The sequence below is a fragment of the Centroberyx affinis genome, unplaced genomic scaffold (genome assembly GCF_046629955.1).
Source record: "Centroberyx affinis isolate AG114_WGS23_722 - 3 ecotype Tasmania unplaced genomic scaffold, CSIRO-AGI_Caff_v1 ptg007042l_1, whole genome shotgun sequence".
Taxonomy (NCBI): Eukaryota; Metazoa; Chordata; class Actinopteri; order Beryciformes; family Berycidae; genus Centroberyx; species Centroberyx affinis.
Window position 1 is genome coordinate 12,501 of NW_027283570.1, and position 20,000 is coordinate 32,500.

At 42.8% G+C, this 20,000-nt stretch overlaps 2 protein-coding genes across 2 annotated transcripts in view; both read left to right on the forward strand.

Moving 5' to 3' along the window:
* LOC139639285 (short transient receptor potential channel 5-like) overlaps positions 1 to 5,082 on the forward strand; it is a gene marked incomplete at its 5' end in the record, with an annotated part of 16,977 nt that extends 11,895 nt beyond the window's left edge. The window contains one exon of the mRNA XM_071513370.1: positions 4,036 to 5,082. Within this exon, the coding sequence (XP_071369471.1) occupies positions 4,036 to 5,082 (1,047 nt within the window). The remainder of the gene's footprint in view (positions 1 to 4,035) is intronic.
* Positions 5,083 to 17,094: 12,012 nt separating this feature from the next.
* Positions 17,095 to 20,000, forward strand: part of LOC139639284 (protein canopy homolog 3-like) — a gene marked incomplete at its 3' end in the record, with an annotated part of 3,881 nt that continues 975 nt past the window's right edge. The window contains exons 1-2 of the mRNA XM_071513369.1: positions 17,095 to 17,312; positions 19,106 to 19,232. Coding sequence (XP_071369470.1) covers positions 17,204 to 17,312; positions 19,106 to 19,232 — 236 coding nt within the window. The remainder of the gene's footprint in view (positions 17,313 to 19,105; positions 19,233 to 20,000) is intronic.

Here is a 20,000-nt window from a genome sequence, read left to right on the forward strand (position 1 = left end):
GGAGAGAGAGAGGGAGAGAGAGAGGGGAAGAGGGAGAGAGAGAGAGGGGGGGAGAGGGAGAGAGAGGGAGGAGAGAGAGAGGGGGAGAGAGAGGGGGGAGAGGGAGAGAGAGAGAGGGGGGAGAGGGAGTGAGAGGGAGGAGAGAGAGAGAGGGGGAGAGAGAGGGGGGGGAGGGAGAGAGAGAGAGGGGGGGAGAGGGAGAGAGAGGGAGGAGAGAGAGGGAGAGAGAGGGAGAGGGGGAGAGAGAGGGAGAGGGGGAGAGAGAGAGAAACTTTCAACTGAAGCATAAATAAAGCATGAATAATGAAAAAAGAGATAGAAAGAAAGTAAGTAAGTAAGTAAGTAAGAAAAAGTTTGCACCTGGTTAGATTTCTGTCACGTGCTTGAAGTTCTCTGAAAAAGCGTTTGTGTTCAAACTCAACGTATAAACAAGAAGTATGAAATCAATCTCTGTATTGATTTCAGATAGCAGTAAATCACATCAGTCTGTCAGCCGAATGCCCTGCACAACTCAGTCTGTCGTGAAATGTTGCGCTGGGTTTTTCAATGAGAAAACAACATTAAAGACCCCATGAAATGAAAAATAATCCCTCTCTCTCCCTTCATTAAAAGTAAAAGTTCTGGATTCAAAAGTTTACTTACTACTTCTGTCAGAGAGTTGAATTATTGAAGCGTAAGTATTTTAATGTTGAAGGTCTAACTGCTCCATATACTGTTGGGGAGTTTCAACTCTAACAATGCAACATATTTTATGAGCTTATCCTATTTTTTGAATGTAAAACCTTATTCTGCAAATTAACTAGTAACTGACAGATAAATGTAGTAAATGAGTACAAAGTACAAGATTTCCCTCAGAAACGTAGTGGAGGAAAAGTAGAAAGTCTCACAGAATGGAAATACTCAAGTAAAGTGTCAGTACCTCAAAATCACACTTAAGCACAGTACTTGAGTAAATGTACTTAGTTACTCTCTTCCCTCCTCCCGACCCCTCTGAGCAGTAAATGTTCATGTCCTGCATCAGTTTGTGTTTCGGTTCGCCGGCTCCTCCTGAGCACAGCCGGGGCTTTGAACTGGAATGTTCCTTTGGGTTTTTTTTTCAATGCAAAAACAACATCAGGTGCACATTGAACCGAATCACTTTCACACACCGCGAGCGCGTGTGTGTGCATTTATGAGCGAGACGAGGAGTCGAAGGCGGGCGGAGTGTGTGCTTTTTTTTTTGCCGCTAACATCAGGTGCACAGTGAAGTAAATCAGAGTGCGTTTCCCTGAGGAGCTCCGCCACGTGCCGAGCGGTCTGATGCCATATGCTGAGCAGGAAAACAAGAGCAGGAGTCGCCTGTGATAATGTTTTAAACGACTACAGGAGCTGAGTTTGCGGAGTTGAAGTTATTCGGTTCATAGCTTGGTTTGAGGCTTTGTTTTTGCAGTCAGACTCCTGCGTGCGTGTGCATGTGTGTGTGTGTGTGTGTGTGCAGTGGTGGAAGAAGTATTCAGATCTTTGACTTAAGTAAAAGTAGCAATACCACAGTGTAAAAATACTTTGTTACAAGTAAAAGTCCTGCATTCAAAGTACAAAAGTATTAGCATCAAAATATACTTAAAGTAGTAAGTAAAAGTAGTCATTATGCAGAATGGCCCATTTCAGAATCATATATATCATGTTATTGGACTATAATTATTGATGCATTAATGTGTTCATCACTTTAATGTTGCAGCTGGTAAAGGTGGAGCTAATTTTAATTACTTTACTGGGTAGCATAACCTATAAAAAATATATGATAATTAGTTGATTAGTTGATTTATAATTTGTATTAATAATCTAAATCTGCAAAGTAACTAGTAACTAAAGCTGTCAAATAAATGTAGTGGAGTAAAAAGTAGTAGTAGTAGAGTAGAAGTATAAAGTAGTATGAAATGGAAATACTCAAGTAAAGTACAAGTACCTTTAAATTGTACTTAAGTACAGTACTTGAGTAAATGCACTTAGTTACATTCCACCACTGTGTGTGTGTGTGTGTGTGTGTGTGTGTGTGTGTGTGTGAGAGAGAGAGAGAGAGAGAAAGAGAGCAAGAGAGAGTGAGTTAGAGACAACTGTTAAACATTTCAATTTAATACATTTACAAGATATACAAGATATTCATAATGTAAATTCTACGTTTCATGATTTTAATTTCATAAGTGACACATTCTCCACTGGATGTGTAATTATTTGAAGCTGTTGTTGGCAACACTGACATTGTCATTTATGCCAATAAAGCATTTTGAATTTGAATTTGAGAGAGAGAGAGAGAGAAAGAAGAAGAAGAAGAAGAGGAAAACTCAGAGTGATTTTGTGTGTGTTGGCATGTATATCTTTGAACAGGAAGCTAACATCAGCTAAAATGAAGCTAACATCAAAATGAAGCTAAAATCAAAGCGTTGTTCCCCCACAAGGCTTCAACGCTGAGCAGCGACCCAACATGCTGCATGTTTTGTTGAAAATATAATTATATAACACACATTTAACTTAGAGGGAAAAAATAACACAACACAAAACAACACACCGAGGCTGAAAACTGGAAGCTCACATCAACACATGATTCAAGTTTCTCCAAGAATCTGTTTTTTGTTGAGGGTTTTTTTACATGCTAGCCCTGTTTGTTACAGCCCCAATACATAAAATGTGTGTGTGTGTGTGTGTGTGTGCGTGTGTGTGCGTGTGTGTGTGAATGAGAAAGAAAGAGACAGAAAGAAATAACGTGTGTGAGCATCTGTAACCTAAAGACTGGCAGAGCGTGAAAGTGAAATCACATTAAATTCACATTACACCTCAGCATGTTTATTAAATGTTGCACCTGTTTTTTTCTTGATTGATTATTCAATTATTTAAGTTTTTTCTTTTTTTTTTCAACGTAATGCAAGGAAACTCTTACTGTGCCAATAAAGGCCTTTGAATTGAACTGAATTGGATTGAACTGAATTGAATTGAATTGAATTGAACTGAATTGAATTGAATTGAATTGAATTGAATATCATGAAGAAAGACATAGACAGAAAATGTTTGTGTGTGTATGACTGAGAGAGAGAGAGTGAATGATTGAGTTAGTGAATGAGACGGGTAGAGAGAGTGAACATCTGGAAGAAACAGTGTGTGAAACAGTGTGTGTGTGTGTGAGAGAGAGAGAGAGAGAGAGAGAGAGGAGAGAGATAAAGAGAGATCGCTGAGTATATCTGAGTGTTTTCCCTCTACTCATCCCTCTCTCTTCAGTAACACCTCTCTCTCTCTCCATTATCCACTCATTCTGTTACCCATTCTCTCTCCCCTCTCTCTCCCTCTCTCTCTCTCCTCGGAGTGCTTATCTGGATGTCTCTTGACCCCGATCTCTCTCTCTCTCTGCCGATCTCCCCTCTATCGTTTTGTTCTCCTGAGTCCTTACACTCCTCTTCACCCTCTACCTCTACAAACTGATGTTTCACCTCCTCTGTGATTCAGTCCTCGGTTAAACTCGTCCACTTCCCCTCCTCACCCTCTTCTTGTCGTCTGTTTTTTACAATCTGTCTTCCCCCGATTGTCAGATATTCCTTTCTTTCAAATAAAAGAAAGAAACTTGGTCAAAGGAATAAGCTTTGACCTGATATCAAAACCCAGCTTTTACTAGATGTTACAGCCATTTTGCTGATAAGCATCTGGTTTAATTAAATTCGGGACTCAAGATGGCATAAAACAAAATTAAAATTAAGTGGAAGTGGGTTTTAGTCAAAATTTAAAGGGCTTAACTGGATTAATTTTGTAATTGTTCTTTTTCTCAGTGCTGTGATTGCTTTCTCTCACTTTTACATGCCCTTTGTTGTACTGTTAATCACTTTATGATAGATCTTTCTCTATGATAGAAGATTTTGTTGAGAATACATGAACAAATCTGAGCTTCTTTTTTACTTTTTTACTATACAACATTGTCCTTCTCTCTTTCACTTCTCTCTCTCTCTCTCTCTCTCTCTCTCTCTCTCTCTCTCGCTCCATCTTTTATCTTTCTCTCCCTCTTCTTCACTCCAGGAGTTGAAGCAGGACATCTCCAGTTTCCGCTACGAGGTCCTGGATCTCCTCGGCAACCGGCGTCCCCCCCGGCGACACTACTCTTCCTCCAGCGAGCCAATGAGAGACGAGGGGGCCGCGGCCTCGGAGGACGACAGCGAATCGGGTGACGGCAGCGCCGGAGGGGGAGGAGGAGGAGGAGGAGGAGGGGGTCAAAAGTCAAAGGGCGTGAGCTTCATAACTCAGCAGGAAGACGACGCCAAGTCCACGCCCAAATACGGCGTCTCCGCCCTGGTGCGCTCCATTTCTGGACTGACCCAGGTAGAGAGAGGCGCAGGGGAGGAAGAGGAGGAGATGGAGGAGGGGGTGGGGTGGGGGGAGGAAGAGGATGAGGAGGAGGAGGGAAAACCAAAGAGCAACGGGCTGAAGACGACCGTCATCCCTCCGTCCTCCACTGCCCTCCCCTCCCCGTCCTCCTCCTCATCCTTCTCCTCCTCATTCTCCTCCTCCCTCGCTCGCACGAGGAGCCGCCTGCAGCGCCTCTCGGCCCCCCGGGCCAAGACAGACTCCTTCAAGCGCCTCTCCTACCTGTTCTCCCGCTCCCAGCGCAGAGCCCCGCCCATGCCCCTCCCCCTCCCCCTGGTCCAGTCCCCTCCCTCCTACACCATCTCCGACGGCTTGCTCCGCCCCCTGGGGAGTCACGAGTTCGGACTCGGTCACGTGACCAGAAGCGAGACTCACCTGAACGAGGTGGGGCGCCGCTCGGTCGACGGCAACAACCCCGCCCTCTCCCCGCGGAGGACCAACGGGAGGGACTCGCTCCTGACGTTGCCCCTCCCTCCCCCGTGCCCCTGCCAATCCCTGCACTGTGCTTCCAACATCTCCGAGTCCAGCTCCCGCCTCCTGGACTCCAGCGAGGACGTTTTCGAGGGCGGAGGGGTAGGAGGAGGAGGGACGGAGGGAAGGGCAGGAGGGGTGATGCTGATGGGCGGGTGGGTGGGACCCTGCGATGATGTCATAGAGGACAGCTGTGACGTCATAGAGGACTCGGTCACCACGCAGCTATAGGAGAGAAGTACGACAAGACTGTTTTCCTCGTTTGTTTGAAAACCGGCTCGTGCGAGAGAGGAGGATGCTGTGAAAAGAGAGAAGAGGGAAGAGAGAGGGGAGCGAAAGAGTGGGCTGGAAGGACCTGAGAACGGGATGGAATCTGGAATTCAACAATGGAATTCTAAGAGTTTCGCGAACGCAACGGATTCCAGAATTCCCCAATGGACCCTTAGCTCTAGAATTCAATATTTCCTAGAATGGAACGTATTCTAGAATTTCCCAGTGGAATCTTTACTCTAGAATTCAACATTTACAACAGTGGAACAGATTCTAGAATTCTCCATTGGAACCGTAACTCTAGAATTCAACACTTCCGAGAATGGAACGTATTCTAGAATTCAGCAATGGAATCTCGATCCTAGAATTCAACAACTCAGAGAACCGGACGGATTCTAGAATTCGTCGCGCATGTCACAAGAGAGGAAGGAGGGAGGGAGGTGTTTTGAAAGGACAGGACAGTGATGTCACCAATCCCAGAATTCTGTTTTTTTTTTCCCCAGGAGATTCAAACAAGCATGACCATTATGGAATTACAGGGAGCCAAAACGACTCTCCAGAAGGGGAATACCGTTCAAAAAGCTTTGTGCTTTGTGCCATTCCCGGTTTGGTTTTTGGACACAAACAATATTTTCCTGATGTTATGTTTCCCTTTAACCCGCTTAAAATCAATAACGGAATAAAAATCGAATTGACTACCCTTAAAATCAATGGAATGGAATGGAACTCCCCTTAAAATCAATGGAATCGATTCCCCTTACCTTAAATCGAACAGAATGGAATTCATTTCCCTTGAAATAAATGGAACTAATTTCAAATGGAATTAATTTCCCTTGAAAAAAAGAAAAATTAATGGAACAAAATGGAATTATCTCCCCTTTAAATCATTGGAATGTCATGGATTTATCTCCCACCAAATCACTGGAATGAAACGGAATGGCATGGAACCATTGCTCTGCTGTCGATAGCCTGCCCCCTCTCTCTCTGCATATACAAGGGCCAAGGAACTCTGTTTTACCCTAATAACAGTTACACTAGTAATAATAATAATGATAATAATAATAATAAGAGACTTCTAATAATAATAATGACTATTATGGTTTCTACTGACTGTCTTTGCTTCTATTTGAGTTGCCTACGATATCCTGGCTTCTCGTTCAGCTCTTCCTTAATAAGTACACCTAAACCTGATGAATAAAAACATATGGTGATATAATTTATAGTGGGATGAGGAGGGATGGATGGACGGATGGATGGGTAGAAGAGAGGAGTGAGGGAATGGCAGAGGAAGGGAGAAACAAATGGAAAAGTTGCACGAATGGAAAAATTAGCTGAATGAAAAAAACGTTATGGAGGGATGGTTGGAGGAAAAAGAAGGAAGCAAAGGAGAGAAGGAAAGGATGAAGAAGGACAAAGGAAGCAGGGAAAGAGGGAGGAACAAAATGAGGAAAGGATGGAGGAGGGAAGGAACGAATGAAGGAGGGAAGTGAGGGTAGAAGGAAGGGAAAAGGCGAGGAAGCAGGGAAGGAAGGAATGGAGCGAGGAAAAGGTGAAAAGAAGAGTGGGAGGAGTGAAGGAAAGATCAAAGGAAGGTAGGAGAGGAGGGAACGGAAGAAAGAAGGGAATGAATGCAAAACAGATGGGAAAGCGATGATGCAAAAGTCTTTTTGGGTTTGCCTTTCTATCTGGGAAATCTATTTTAAAGGGAAATTTCACCTGAATTTCATCATGATTTTTTTTTTTTTTTTTTTTTTTTTTTGAAGTTACAGTTGCAATGACTTCAAAAGGTTGCTATGAACAGAGGCTGTTTAATTTTACTCTGGTTAATACGACTGTCAGCGATGAAGTAGAGAATTATGCATGTTCGATCAAACCACCGTACCTGCAACACACACACACACACACACACACACACACACACACACACACACACACACACACTTTCTCCAAATATCAGCTAGTGATGAGTAGCTCCTGGCCAAATGTTTTGCCCTTTATTCAATCTCTCAAGAGTCCTCCATTTTTCCCTGTTCAACAGTATGACATCAGCACTCTCTCTCTTTGTCTCTCTCTCTCTCTCTCTCTCTCTCCTGCTCTTTCTCTATCACTTGCTCTCTCACTCTTTCTGCCTCTCTTTCCCTCTCGCTGGCTCTCTGTCTCTCTCCGTCTCTCTCTTTGTCTTTCTGTCGGTCTCTGTCTTTCTCTCTTTTTTCTTCATCTTTTAATCTACATTACTCGCCCCCATCTCCAACACACGCACACACACACACACACACACACACACACACACCCCTCTGGCAGGCTCTTGCCAGCGTGACCTCACCACCAGCTGTCTTGGCAGCGACGCTGGCAGGAGCCTCAAACCTCAGATGAATCAACGTCCCGAAATGTCAAGGTGTAACCATAGAGACCCGATCGCTCTGTCGACATCCCATAATCATAATGTCACGTCTAGAGCCAGAAACGACCACACAATGGAGTCAGACGCTGTCGGGGCGTCCTACGACACGCGGGGGTACAGCTGCGTGGCCAGCGATGGCGACGATCCCTGTTTTTAATAATATATATTTTTATTTGTATAGAGCTTTTCAGGTTACTCAAAGACACTTTACATGACATCGCATTTGCATAAAAACTAGCATAAAAATACATAGCGTATAAAAAATTACCCTGTATAAAACCAACTATGTAAAACTACATAAAAGTAAACAAAAATATGCGATAAATCAATAGATCAAGGCACTAAAGTTACATGGCACAAACAGCAGCAGTCGAACAGAACCTCTTTTTGCCTGTGAATGTTTGAAAGTGATCAATTCTTACCATTTTACAACCTATTAACAAAAGAGACAGACAGATATATTAAAGTCGACATGGCTAACTTCACTAGAAGCTAACAAAAATATGCTAATTCTCCCTTGTACACCCATAAAGCCTCTTCATGTATCTGCAGGGTGAAGCTAACTAGCTATAGATGCTACCGGTCTAGCTTCATACCCGTTAGCATTACACAGTTTTATATTTTACAATCTGTTGACAGTGGGGAAAGACAAATATGTAAAAGATGACCAGGCTAAGTTCATCACAGGCTAACAAAAATATGCTAATTCCCCCCTGTAGACTTATAAAGCCCATTCATTTACTTGCAGGGTGCTGGTAAGTGGCTATCGACGCTACCAATCTATTAGCATTACAAAGTTTTAGAAGTATACAGAAGAGATGTTAAGATTTGGCTCAGCAACAACCTGAAAGTTCTACTGTTGGGAAAAGGGAAACAAGATGCGTTCCCCACTTTACATTATTTAAAGCATCCTGCAGCCCTCTGCAAGGCTCCAGGCTCCTAATAAATCAGCGGTTTGATCAATGACCTCGGGGACTCGTCTCACACCCGGTAATAAGCAAGAGACAGGAGAGGATGGGGACCTGGGAGTTTATTGATTACTGTAAAAACATGCATTGGTTCTTAAAGTAAAAGCACATGTAAACTAGTAGTATTGGCCCGTTAAACCACAGGATAGTCTTCGGTTGTCGTGAAATCCCTGATACGTACATTACGTTTACATTTTAGTTATTTAGCTTGTAAGTGGCTCACATAAGCTTCAGTTCTTAGATCAACGTTACAAGCAACACAAGTAAGTAGAGCCATAGATGGAACAAATGATCCTGTTTCCCTCGAATGATCGTGTCTGACAGAGAAGTGCAAGGCAAAGAGAAAAGAGTCAGTGAGGAAAGGTAGAAGTGTTTTCTTCCCGTAACTCAAAACTATACAGCGGCAGCTGTCAAAAAAGTTTCCCATCCTGTATCTGTCCTGCGGCTACTGCAGCCTGTTCTTTTCCAAATGTCACAGATAGAGCTGAATAGGCAAACTGTCACAGAACACCAGACGAGCCTCTCTGGAAAATGGAACAAAATTAGACATTTCTCAACTTTTCAGAAGCAGAGCAACGATGCAGCAGTACCATATCGCTGTTTTGTGAAAACCTGGGAACTTGTCATTTTAGTGATGTTTCATGTTTTCACTTCATTTGAAAGATTACATGTTCTTCTTTGGGTTGAGAAAGAGAAAAATTCTACCATCCTAGTGTTTATAAAATCCTTTCAAACCTCATTGGGTGAACTCAGAAATGATTGATGGCCAAGCTGAAAACAACCTAAAACTTTTCTCAGCTTCTCAAACGTTGACATTTTCACTCTGACAGCAGATACACAAGTCAACGCAAAGGCCTGATACCTTGAGGTTACCACGGCAACCAGCCTGCGCGTCACCACCCCATAATAAAGGCCGCGCAGTGCCAAACATGCACCGCGCCACAGGGTCTGATAATCAATCAGAGTGATCGACTGCCATGACAGGCAGTATGGGGTATGTGACAGGAGTCTGGTTAGGAAATTGATCGGTTGGATTGAAGCAAAAGAGTTAAAGGACGCATCCACCCAAAATATAGACAATATTATTAGTATTTAACCAATCGGATGGTTTGATTATCTTACTGGAAAAGTACTGGAAGTACTCAGTATTACTGTGTAGGTACTTGATGAAAATCTCCCTACTACATAATGTACTTACAACAATCTAATGTCTAACTGAAGCCATTTGAATGGTGTGTGTTGCACCGTGAAATGAAAACAGAACAGGATCAATTCTATTTGTTATTGATTGTGACTTTTTGATTGAACCCTGTCTGAAATCAGACACACTGTTTATAAATGTCAAGGTGGGAACAGAGGACAGAGGAGTATTGATCGATTGAAGGCTGTTTTTATCGATCAGACTGCTTTAGCCTTGTCCTGTCACCCAGCCCAGCCGAACACACACACACGGATGTACACACACACACACACACACACACACACCTACCTAAATATGTAATAAGGGACTGTAAAGGCCAAACATTCTATCAGGCAGCAGCAGAAACAGAGAAACACACAGGGGCTGATAATCAATCACTGTGACGGATCAATATCTGTAATCCCTGTCTGATCCCCCCTGGGCCTGTTTAACCTGCTGGGGGAGGGGGGGGGGGTCATCCAGGGATTATTGATCCAGGCACGATCAATGATCAATTCTGTTTAGCGTTGATTGAATTGAATTGTATATGGCTGCTGAGGAGGAGGCTTGGTGTGTGTGTGTGTGTGTGTGTGTGTGTGTGTGTGTGTGTGTGTGTGTGTGTGTGTGTGTGTGTGTGTGTGCATGCGTGTGTGTGTGTGTGTGTGTGGATCAATGGATTGATTAATGTTAGGATAGTTATGGCTGTTTGAAGGTATATTGGGAAATAGATGGTGTGTGTGTGTGTGTGTGTGTGTGTAGTTGTTTGGGTGTGTGTTTCCGTGAGTGTGTTGTGCCTACTGGTGAAGAAGCTTTTGGTCCTGAGTGTGTGTGTGTGTGTGTGTGAGTGAGAGAGAGAGAGAGAGAGAGAGAGACTACATGTGACAGAGAAGCAAAGAGAGCATTATTGAGGAAGATATGTCTTCCCTAGGGACAGATGGGACAACACACACACACACACACACAACACTCTCTCTCACACACACACACACACACACACACACACAGAATACACTTTGATAGTAATAGAGGGTGTTGTTCCTTGAGGGAGAAGAAGGCATGAGGCTCATCTCATGCATTATTCAACGCACACACACACACATACATACACACATAGCTACACACATAGATACACACACATAGACACACACACACACATAGTCTGATCAGCTGCAGGTTTATCTCTAAATTATTTGTTTGAGGCGGCTGCAGCCTCCAGTCCACTCTAATAACCCTGTGTGATTTCTGTAATGTGAATCACACACACACACACACACACACACACACACACACACACACACACACACACGGTCAGTTCTAATAGTCCTGTGTGATTCCACTCTGCCTCCAAGGCAACGTACGAAGATAGGCTTGTCCACTGCTATAGATCTAAGGTTTGTGTTGTGTGTGTGTGTGTGTGTGTGTGTGTGTGTGTGTGTGTGACAGAGATAGAGCGAGAGAGAGAGAGAGATACTGAGATACACAGATGAGGTAAGCAGCAGTGTAGTCTTAGTTGTATCCGGTGGGAAAAAAATGAAGAGAGCTAAAGAGGCAGGTAGAGAGAGAGAGAGAAGGAGAGATAGAGAGAGAGAGAGAGGTTAAAAAGAATAGAGAGAGAAGTGGCCTTTACAGCATGATGCTGAATCATTAAATCCTTGAGAAAAGGCTGAAGCAGACCACCTGCTGAGGCACACACACACTTATACACAGTATGTACACACACACACACACACACACACACACACACTGCGGCTACACATACACTCCATAGAATCACACAAGCAGTAAACAAACACACACCACACAGATACCAATACAAACATACACTAACATCACTGTCCCTACACAGATACACACACACACACACACTACAGATACACACAAACACACACACTTTCCACATTGAAACCAATGGACTGAGCTTCCTTGGATAGAAACGAGTTTTGTGTTAAAACAGGGTTCACAGTCACTTAAACATCAAATTCAAATACTTTTCAATGACTTTGAAAAGTAGAGTCATATTAGGGGAAAAAAAAACAACTGGTGGAATCTCAACAAATTCTCAACAAAACGGGTCAGAAATGAGTTTTGAAAAGCAGAAGCCTCAGCAGCCGGCCGAGTGATCGATGAGTCATCGGTATCGATCAATAACTCTATCAAACACCTGCAGATAGATTATGGTCAGTTTCTGTTATGGGACAGTAAAAAAAACGTGTGTATTGTGTAAAATGCGTAAAATTTAAGAAAGGGCTAAAATATTTGACATGGCTACTCATCAATAACACACAAACACACATGAACACACAGTGACACACACACACACACATCGCACACACACACACACACACACCATCATTCAGGTTTCCCCCTCTCACCTTAAAAAGGGATTTTGAGCTTTAAAAATAAAACCTGTCCTTGTTTCTGTTTGTTTTCTGGATTTCCACATGGATGAATGTATGACTGTGTTATTTTTCTAGAAGCGGACGGCTAGCGCACGTTGTTGACTCTTTATTAAAGGCATCCTTACAAAACTGGCTGGGTCCTGTCTGTATGTATTCAGCCCACTCTCTCTCTCTCTCTCTCTCTCGCTCTCTCTCTCTGTCCCTCTCTCTCTCTCTCTCTCTCTCTCTCTCTCCCCCTCTCTCTCTTTCTCTCCCTCTCTCTCTCTGTCTGTGTCTCTCCCTCTCTCTCCCTCTTTCTCTCTCCCTCTCTGTGTCTCTCTCTCCCCCTCTCTGTCTCTCTCTGTCTTTCTCCCTCTCTCTCCCTCTCTGTCTCTCTCCCTTCCTCTCTCTGTCTCTCTCCCTCTCTCTCTCTCTCTGTCTCCCTCTCTGTCTCTCTCTCCCTCTCTCCACCTCTCTCTCTCTCCCTCTCCCTCTCTCTCTCTGTCTCTCTCTCCCGCTCCCTCTCCCCCTCTCTCTCTCTCCCTCCCTGTGTCTCTCTCTCTCCCTCTCTGTCTCTCTCCCTCTCCCTCTCTGTCTCTCCCTCTCTGTCTCTCTCTCTCCCTCTCTGTGTGTCTCTCTCTCTCCCTCTCTGTGTCTCTCTCTCTCCCTCTCTGTCTCTCTCCCTCTCTCTCTTCCTCTCTCTGTCTCTGTCTCTCCCTCTCTGTGTCTCTCTCTCTCCCTCCCTCTCCCGCTCTCTCTCATCATTTTCTTTCTCCTTTACAGAAGGAATGAGTCATGTGATCTGTGACTTCAGTCTGTCGGTGATCTTTCTGTTGGAAATCCACCAGAAAGTACAGGAAGGTATCAAAGGAACATAGCGATCCAAGCAAGCACAACATTTTCACAATATCCTGTTATGGTAAAAAAAATAATTCATATTAAAACAGCTTGGGAAACTGTTTTGAACTGATTTCAGAAAGATATTCAGGGAGAGAGAGAGACAGAGAGGGAGAGTGAGAGAGAAAGAGAGCCAGAGAGAGAGAGAGAGTCAGAGAGAGAGAGGGAGGGGGAGAGGGAGACAGAGAGAGGGAGGGAGAGAGACAGACAGAGAGGGAGAGGGGGGAGCAGAGAGGGAGAGAGACAGACAGAGAGGGAGAGTGAGAAAGAGAGAGGGAGAGAGAAAGAGAGAGAGAGTCAGAGAGAGAGAGGGAGGGGGAGAGGGAGACAGAGAGAGGGAGGGAGAGAGACAGACAGAGAAGGAGAGGGGGGAGCAGAGAGGGAGAGTGAGAAAGAGAGAGGGAGGGGGAGAGAGAGACCGAGAGGGAGAGTGAGAAAGAGAGAGAGAGAGGGAGAGAGAAAGAGAGCCAGAGAGAGAGAGGGAGGGAGGGAGAGAGACAGACAGAGAGGGAGAGTGAGAAAGAGAGAGGGGGGGGGGGGGGCAGAGAGGGAGAGAGACAGACAGAGAGAGAGAGGGAGAGAGAGTGAGAAAGAGAGAGAGAGGGGCGGGGCAGAGAGGGAGCGAGACAGACAGAGAGGGAGAGTGAGAAAGAGAGAAAGAGTCAGAGACAGAGAGGGAGAGAGAGAGAGGGCAAGAGAGGGAGGGAGACAGAGAGAGAGAGAGTCAGAGTCCTGAAGATGAAGAGAAGTTCATCCTGCAGCATCATGGAGCTCCATCGCCTGAGACGGTCGAAGGAAAATTTTATACCAAAATGTAAGAAAATGTGCAATAAGTTATTGATCACCCAGACTACAGTGAAGTGCACCAAAGCATTGATCGTCTATAAACACCACATGGAAACCCCAGTGTGATCAGACCAGAGGAGCAGAGAGATTTAATAACAAAACATTTAGAAATGATCTGATCACAGCTCCCATTTTCTGTTTGAGATTCTTTTAATGTTTAACTGGTTAAGTGTGTGTGTGTGTGTGAGAGAGAGAGAGGGCTTTTCAACCACCTGCTATGTAATCTCAATACATTATTATTTTATTGAGGGAACAGCTGAAGAGAGAGAATGGTAGAGAGAACTAAAGCAAAGAGAGATTTACAGTGATAGAGAGAGAGAGAGAGTTTTTTAACAAAGCCCTCGGTTGCCCAGTGTGTGGGCTGACACTGAATGCTGAATAAAAACCAGCTTTCATCTCTCTCTCTCTCTCTCTCTCTCTCTCTCTCTCTACATCAACCACCCCTCCACCAACTCAGTGTCAAGTTCTGCTATGAGACACACAGTGATCTGTGTGTGTGTGTGTGTGTGTGTGTGTGTGTGTCCTCTTGGCAGGCTGCAGCACACTGAAGCACCTCTTAGAAACACTGGACTATTATTGAACTACTGAGAAACACTCTTATCTCGCTGAGGAGCACATCTCTCTCTCTCTCTCTCTCTTACACACACACACACACACACACACACACAGATGCAGTCATACACATGCGAGCACATACAAACGTGTGATATACATACAAACACATGCATATCACCCGTGTAGAGACAAAACTAATGGAAGTCCAGAGTCAGAGTTGGGGGTTCATGAACTCTTGATGAAGGAGTTCCTCAGGGAAGCTTCCTGGGTCCCCTGTGGTTCACAAGAGAACCTGAAGGTTCCTCAAAAATCTGTGACATTTTAGAGTGTATTATTTGGAGAACAGTTGGACAGGCTTTTTAGTGCAAGGAGTAAATAAAATAAAAAAACGATACAGTTTGCTGGCTAATTACATTAGATTAGATGAAACTTTACCCATAAAAGCAGAATATGTAACAGATCTGATGCTGATAAAGGCAAATTCTCATGCTCAGTGATAGATTAGATTAGATTAGTTTTTCATTTTGAACATAAAAACGTAAAAAAAAAATTTTAACGTAAAAAAAATAAGTGAGAAAAACAAAACAAATATAACCAATAAAATTAACAACAAACATATACAGCAAACTCTCAATAAACACCCTAAATAAATATTTAATGTCCGAAAAGGAGTAGGAAGAAGTGAATACTCATCAAGTCCTACCCCCTATTTTTATATTTTATCGATAAACTTAATGTTAGACATAAATATTCCAACTTTCCGCCCCAGTGTTCACGATACACAACGCGATCAAATCAATCAAATCAAACAAAAATAAAACATTCAAAACAAAACAATCAGAATAAAACAAACAAAACAACACAATTCAAGTGATACATACACTTGTTAATAAAGGTTACTTTTAAATTCTAAATTCTCTCTCTCTTTCTCCTGTGTTTTATATTCTCTTTCTTACTCTCTCATTTTCTCTCATTTTCTCTCTCTCTCTCTCTCTCTCTCTCTCTCTCTCTCTCTCTCACACACACACACACACACACACACACACACACATACACACACCACAGCTGTTCCAAGGCTATTGGCTAAACACTCGTGTCCAGTGACCCCGATCCAATCAAATGTCAGCGTATGCGTCACCGTTGGCAACAGCCTAACCTTGACATATCAGACACGCAGTGACAATATGGCTCTGTGAATGGACCGTACACACACACACACACACACACACACACACACACACACGAGCCATAACGAAGGAGGTAATAAGGTAATCGGACTAAATGTTACCTGTAATGTGATGTGATACTTTATTGATCCGTGAAGGGAAATTCTCTTTTCTCTTTCCCCTCTCCACTACAGGAGGTCAGAGGTCAGAGGTCAGGCTGAGCTACAGAACAGCTGGAGCTGGTAGAGAGTCCCTGTGTTTCACTCCTATCAATCAATAAAGGGGATTGTCAAAGTATTTGTTTATTTATTCGTTTATTTAACAGGGACAAAGGGCAATTACATCCACTCTCCTAGAGTTAGCAAAAACGCAAATTTTCATCTGTAGTCCCTGAATCACTGTATCAATATTATTATTATTAGTAGTAGTAGTGTTAGATAGATAGATAGATAGATAGATAGATAGATAGATAGATAGATAGATAGATAGAAGCTTATTCGTAAAACACGTGGAAATTCTTAAATAAATCAGATAAAATGTTCCACCTCAGTAAAATCCATCTGATATTCTGAATGTTAAAGGATTATATGGGAAGTGATCGGTGTGTTTTATCCACTCAGCCCATAACAAAACTTTGAGTATCTGGCTCCCTCTGTTGGATGTAATTAGAAATTGCAACACAGCTGGTAACACTGAAGCCAAAGATGGTGTATTGAGAAGAGGAGTCGCTCAGTAGTGTAAATGTAACTAGAAGTAACTAAACCCCAAATCCAAATGGGTGTACAGCCTAATGGTAAAAAGCATGTTACTGAAATGACCATCTGCTATTGGCTGATCTTTGGTGCCAGATGATGTCGTCCTCTATAAAATACAACGGGTGGTGACATCACCTGGTACCAAAGACCAGCATTGGTTTGGGTTTTGAATAATTTGCTTTCCTTTAGGATGTTAGCTCCAAACAGATTATCTCAAAATTAGCTTATTATCTCCAGATCTTGTTATCCCAAGATCTCAACATAATTTTCTCATTATCTCGAGATAACACATTCTGAGAACTTATCTTATTATCTCTGGATAACATTTTGTTATCCTGGGATAATGACATAATTAATTTGATATCTGACAAAAAAAACAAAACAAAACAAAGAAAATTAACTTGTTATGACGGGAAAACTGTGTAAATAAAATGTATGAGCATATGTCCTTAATGGGCTTCCGTACTTACTTATTTAAAACTTATGTTTCAGTTGGAAGCTGGTTGGATCGGTTCAAAGCTTAAAAGTCTTTATATGAGCATTTTCTGAACTGTCTATGGAGAAAATGAATTTACTTCCACTTGCTTGGGCTGTCGAAAAAAAAAAAAAAAAAAAAGGGGGCAGAGTGAGTCCTCGCTGCATTTTCCCCCTCTCTGGTGTAAACAGTGAGCGCTCGCCTCCTCCTCCGCCGCCTCCCATTGGTCCACTGGCTGCCACTTCTCCCTCTCCGATTGGCCCAGAGCGTCGCGTGCGTCGTGCGCCCAACGCGGAAGTGAGTGAAGCTCTCCAGAACTAGCAGCCAGCAGCTGTAGTAGTGGATTCAAAGCGACTGTCGGAGAGGCATGTAAAAAAAGAAACGTAACGGTCCGCGACAGGCCTTTTAAAGTCGAAAAACAACAGCTACAGATAGATAGATCGTTAAATAAAACATACAAGATGATTTTAGCGGCGTGTCTGACGGTTTTCCTGCTGAACTCGTCGGTTAAAGCGGCGCAGAAGCAGGAGGGAGACGAAGACTGGGTTCATCTTCCTAACAAATGTGAAGGTAACGGTGCCATTCGGCTCCCAAAACGGGGTCCGGGGGCCTCCAGGGGTCCTTTAAGGGGCTCCAGGGGTCCCCGGCAAAATGAGGAATAGTTTAATTTCAATCCGTAGAGGTTAGCACGGTGAGATAATGTGTGAATTTGACTGTTTTGTTCCTAGCTTTCACTGTATCCTCCCATTTTACTGCACAGACACTTCTGTACTAAGTCATATCAAACAGCATCCTCTCTGATAGGCTTCCTTAAGACAAAATGTTATCAAATGTTGGGTTTGTGGGCTAATATGAAGCTATTTTGGGGGGCTTTGATACGAAATAGCTTGGAAACCGCTGCAGTTATGTCATGATGAAGGATGTTTATTGCTAGGTTTGGATGCAAGAGTAGCAAATTCAGAATGAACCCTGATTTCATATCCATAAACTGAACTAACAGGGTGTCTACAGGTCCTTAACATGTCTTTTTAGGCAAATATTTAATAGATTTGACTAAATTCAAGGCCTTGGTCGGCACTAATTGCAGGTAAATACAGTCCTGAAGTCTTAAATACGGTTTCATGTTGTGGTTTCCTTCTCTACTGAGATACAGCTCTGTTTTTTAGATTAGATTAGAGTAGATTAGATTCAACTTTATTGTCATTGCACAGAGTACAAGTACTAAGATAATGAAATGCAGTTTAGCATCTAACCAGAAGTGCAAAGGAAGCAGTAAAAGTAAATAATATATACCTAGAATAAGCTGTAAGGGTAGTATGAATGTGTGAAGATATATACAGTATGAACAGAGTGGTATGAATACACTAAGTATATAAATAGAATAAACTGTAAGGAGTAGTATGAGTGTGCTAAGATAAATAACAGGTGAATAACAGTATGAACAGTGGATATGAAATGCAAGATATATATAGTATAAACAGTATAGTGTATGGTGTATAGTATATACAGAATGAACATGTGTATAGTAAGTATGTATACTTTCCAGGTTTACATTTGTGACCAAAAAAGTGCTCTCACCTCATATGACTCAGCTCAGTTTAATGCTGCTTAATAGGATGTACACTATGAATTAATGCCATAAAGATTTATATCAGTCTAAAAAAAAAAGGTTGGCAAATGAGGAAATTGAATTTAGGTGGGATTTAGGGCTGCAACTAATTATTATTTTCATTATCGATCGATTACTTTTTTTGATTAATCAATTATTTTGTCTATAAAATGTCAAAAATAATGACAAATGCCCATCACAAGTTACCAGAGCCCAAAGTGATTCTTCAAATGTCTCACTTAGTCTGACCAGCAGCCAAAAAAAAAACAAAATATTGATTTTATAATGATATGAAACAAAGAAAAGCAGCAAATCTTATATGATAAATGATGATGTTTACTGACTAATGGATTAATGGACTCATAGTTTCAGCACTAGTGGGTTCGTCTTCCATTACAGCCCAGATCACTGCAGGCTGAACGGACAACAAAGTGTACATTTGAAGTTTTTAACAACAAAATGTCCTGAAATAAAGACAGGTCTGTAGGTATGAATGCAGCTTGACTGTACTTTCTTTTCTTAGCAGTCAGAGAGAGAGAGAGAGAGAGAGAGAGAGAAGGCAGAAGTGAAACATGGCGGCCTGTTGACTCTAAATAATCTGTTGTTTCCGGTTTTTATGTCCCCAGTTCTGTTTTCCCATTAATAATTCACGACCGGTAAATAGACCTACTTCCTCTTTCTAACACAACTGACATGTGACACCTGATCTCCTCAACTTTCTCTCTCTCCCTCTCTCTCTCTCTCTCTCTCTCAGTCTGTAAGTTTGTCAGTATAGAGATGAAGTTGGCGTTCGAGGAGACGGGGAAGACCAAGGAGGTCATCGAGACGAACTACCGCTTCATAGACGACAAGGGAACGCCGCCCATCAAATACGTCAAATCGTACGTCTGTGTGTGTGTGTGTGTGTGTGTGTGTGTGTGTGTGTGTGTGTGTGTGTGTGTGTGTGTGTGTGTGTGTGTGTGTGTGTGTGTGTGTGTGTTGTAACATCTAACGCGCATTTAACACCCATTTAGTGGACGGTTTCATCCCAAACTTCAACACACTGGGACTAGATTCATTTTCAGCGTGGCCCGGTGGGAATCGAACCCACAACCCCTGCTATACTGTATATAGGACAGACTTTGCTGGGATGATCTCACACACACACACACACACACACACACACACACACACACACACACACACACACAGAGAGAGATAGAGGCAGCAGGGGACAGGAACTTGGTCGGGTTCAACTTCCTGTGGAGGATCTTATTATAGAGCAGGGAAGAGCTTGAACTGCTCTCTGTGTGTGTGTGTGTGTGTGTGTGTGTGTGTGTGTGTGTGTGTGTGTGTGTGAGAGAGAGATATCCACAATTCAGCCTCTTTATCCAAACATGAATGACACATTACTGACATTTCCAGGATATCTGCAGGTCCTTAAAAAGTCTTAATAAGTCTTAAAAGTCCTAAAAAGTCTGAACCCCCTTTTGGTTGAATGGATGAAATAACAAACTGACACTGTTCTACTTTAATGATTTGTTTTGTTTCCAAGGTTTCCTCTGGAGTTTCATAACATGTTCCAGGCTCATGCTCAGCTCTGGCATCCGGCAGCTTGCTGGCTCGCTAAGTTAAATGTTACATAAAAAGAATCACGTCTATTATTGTTT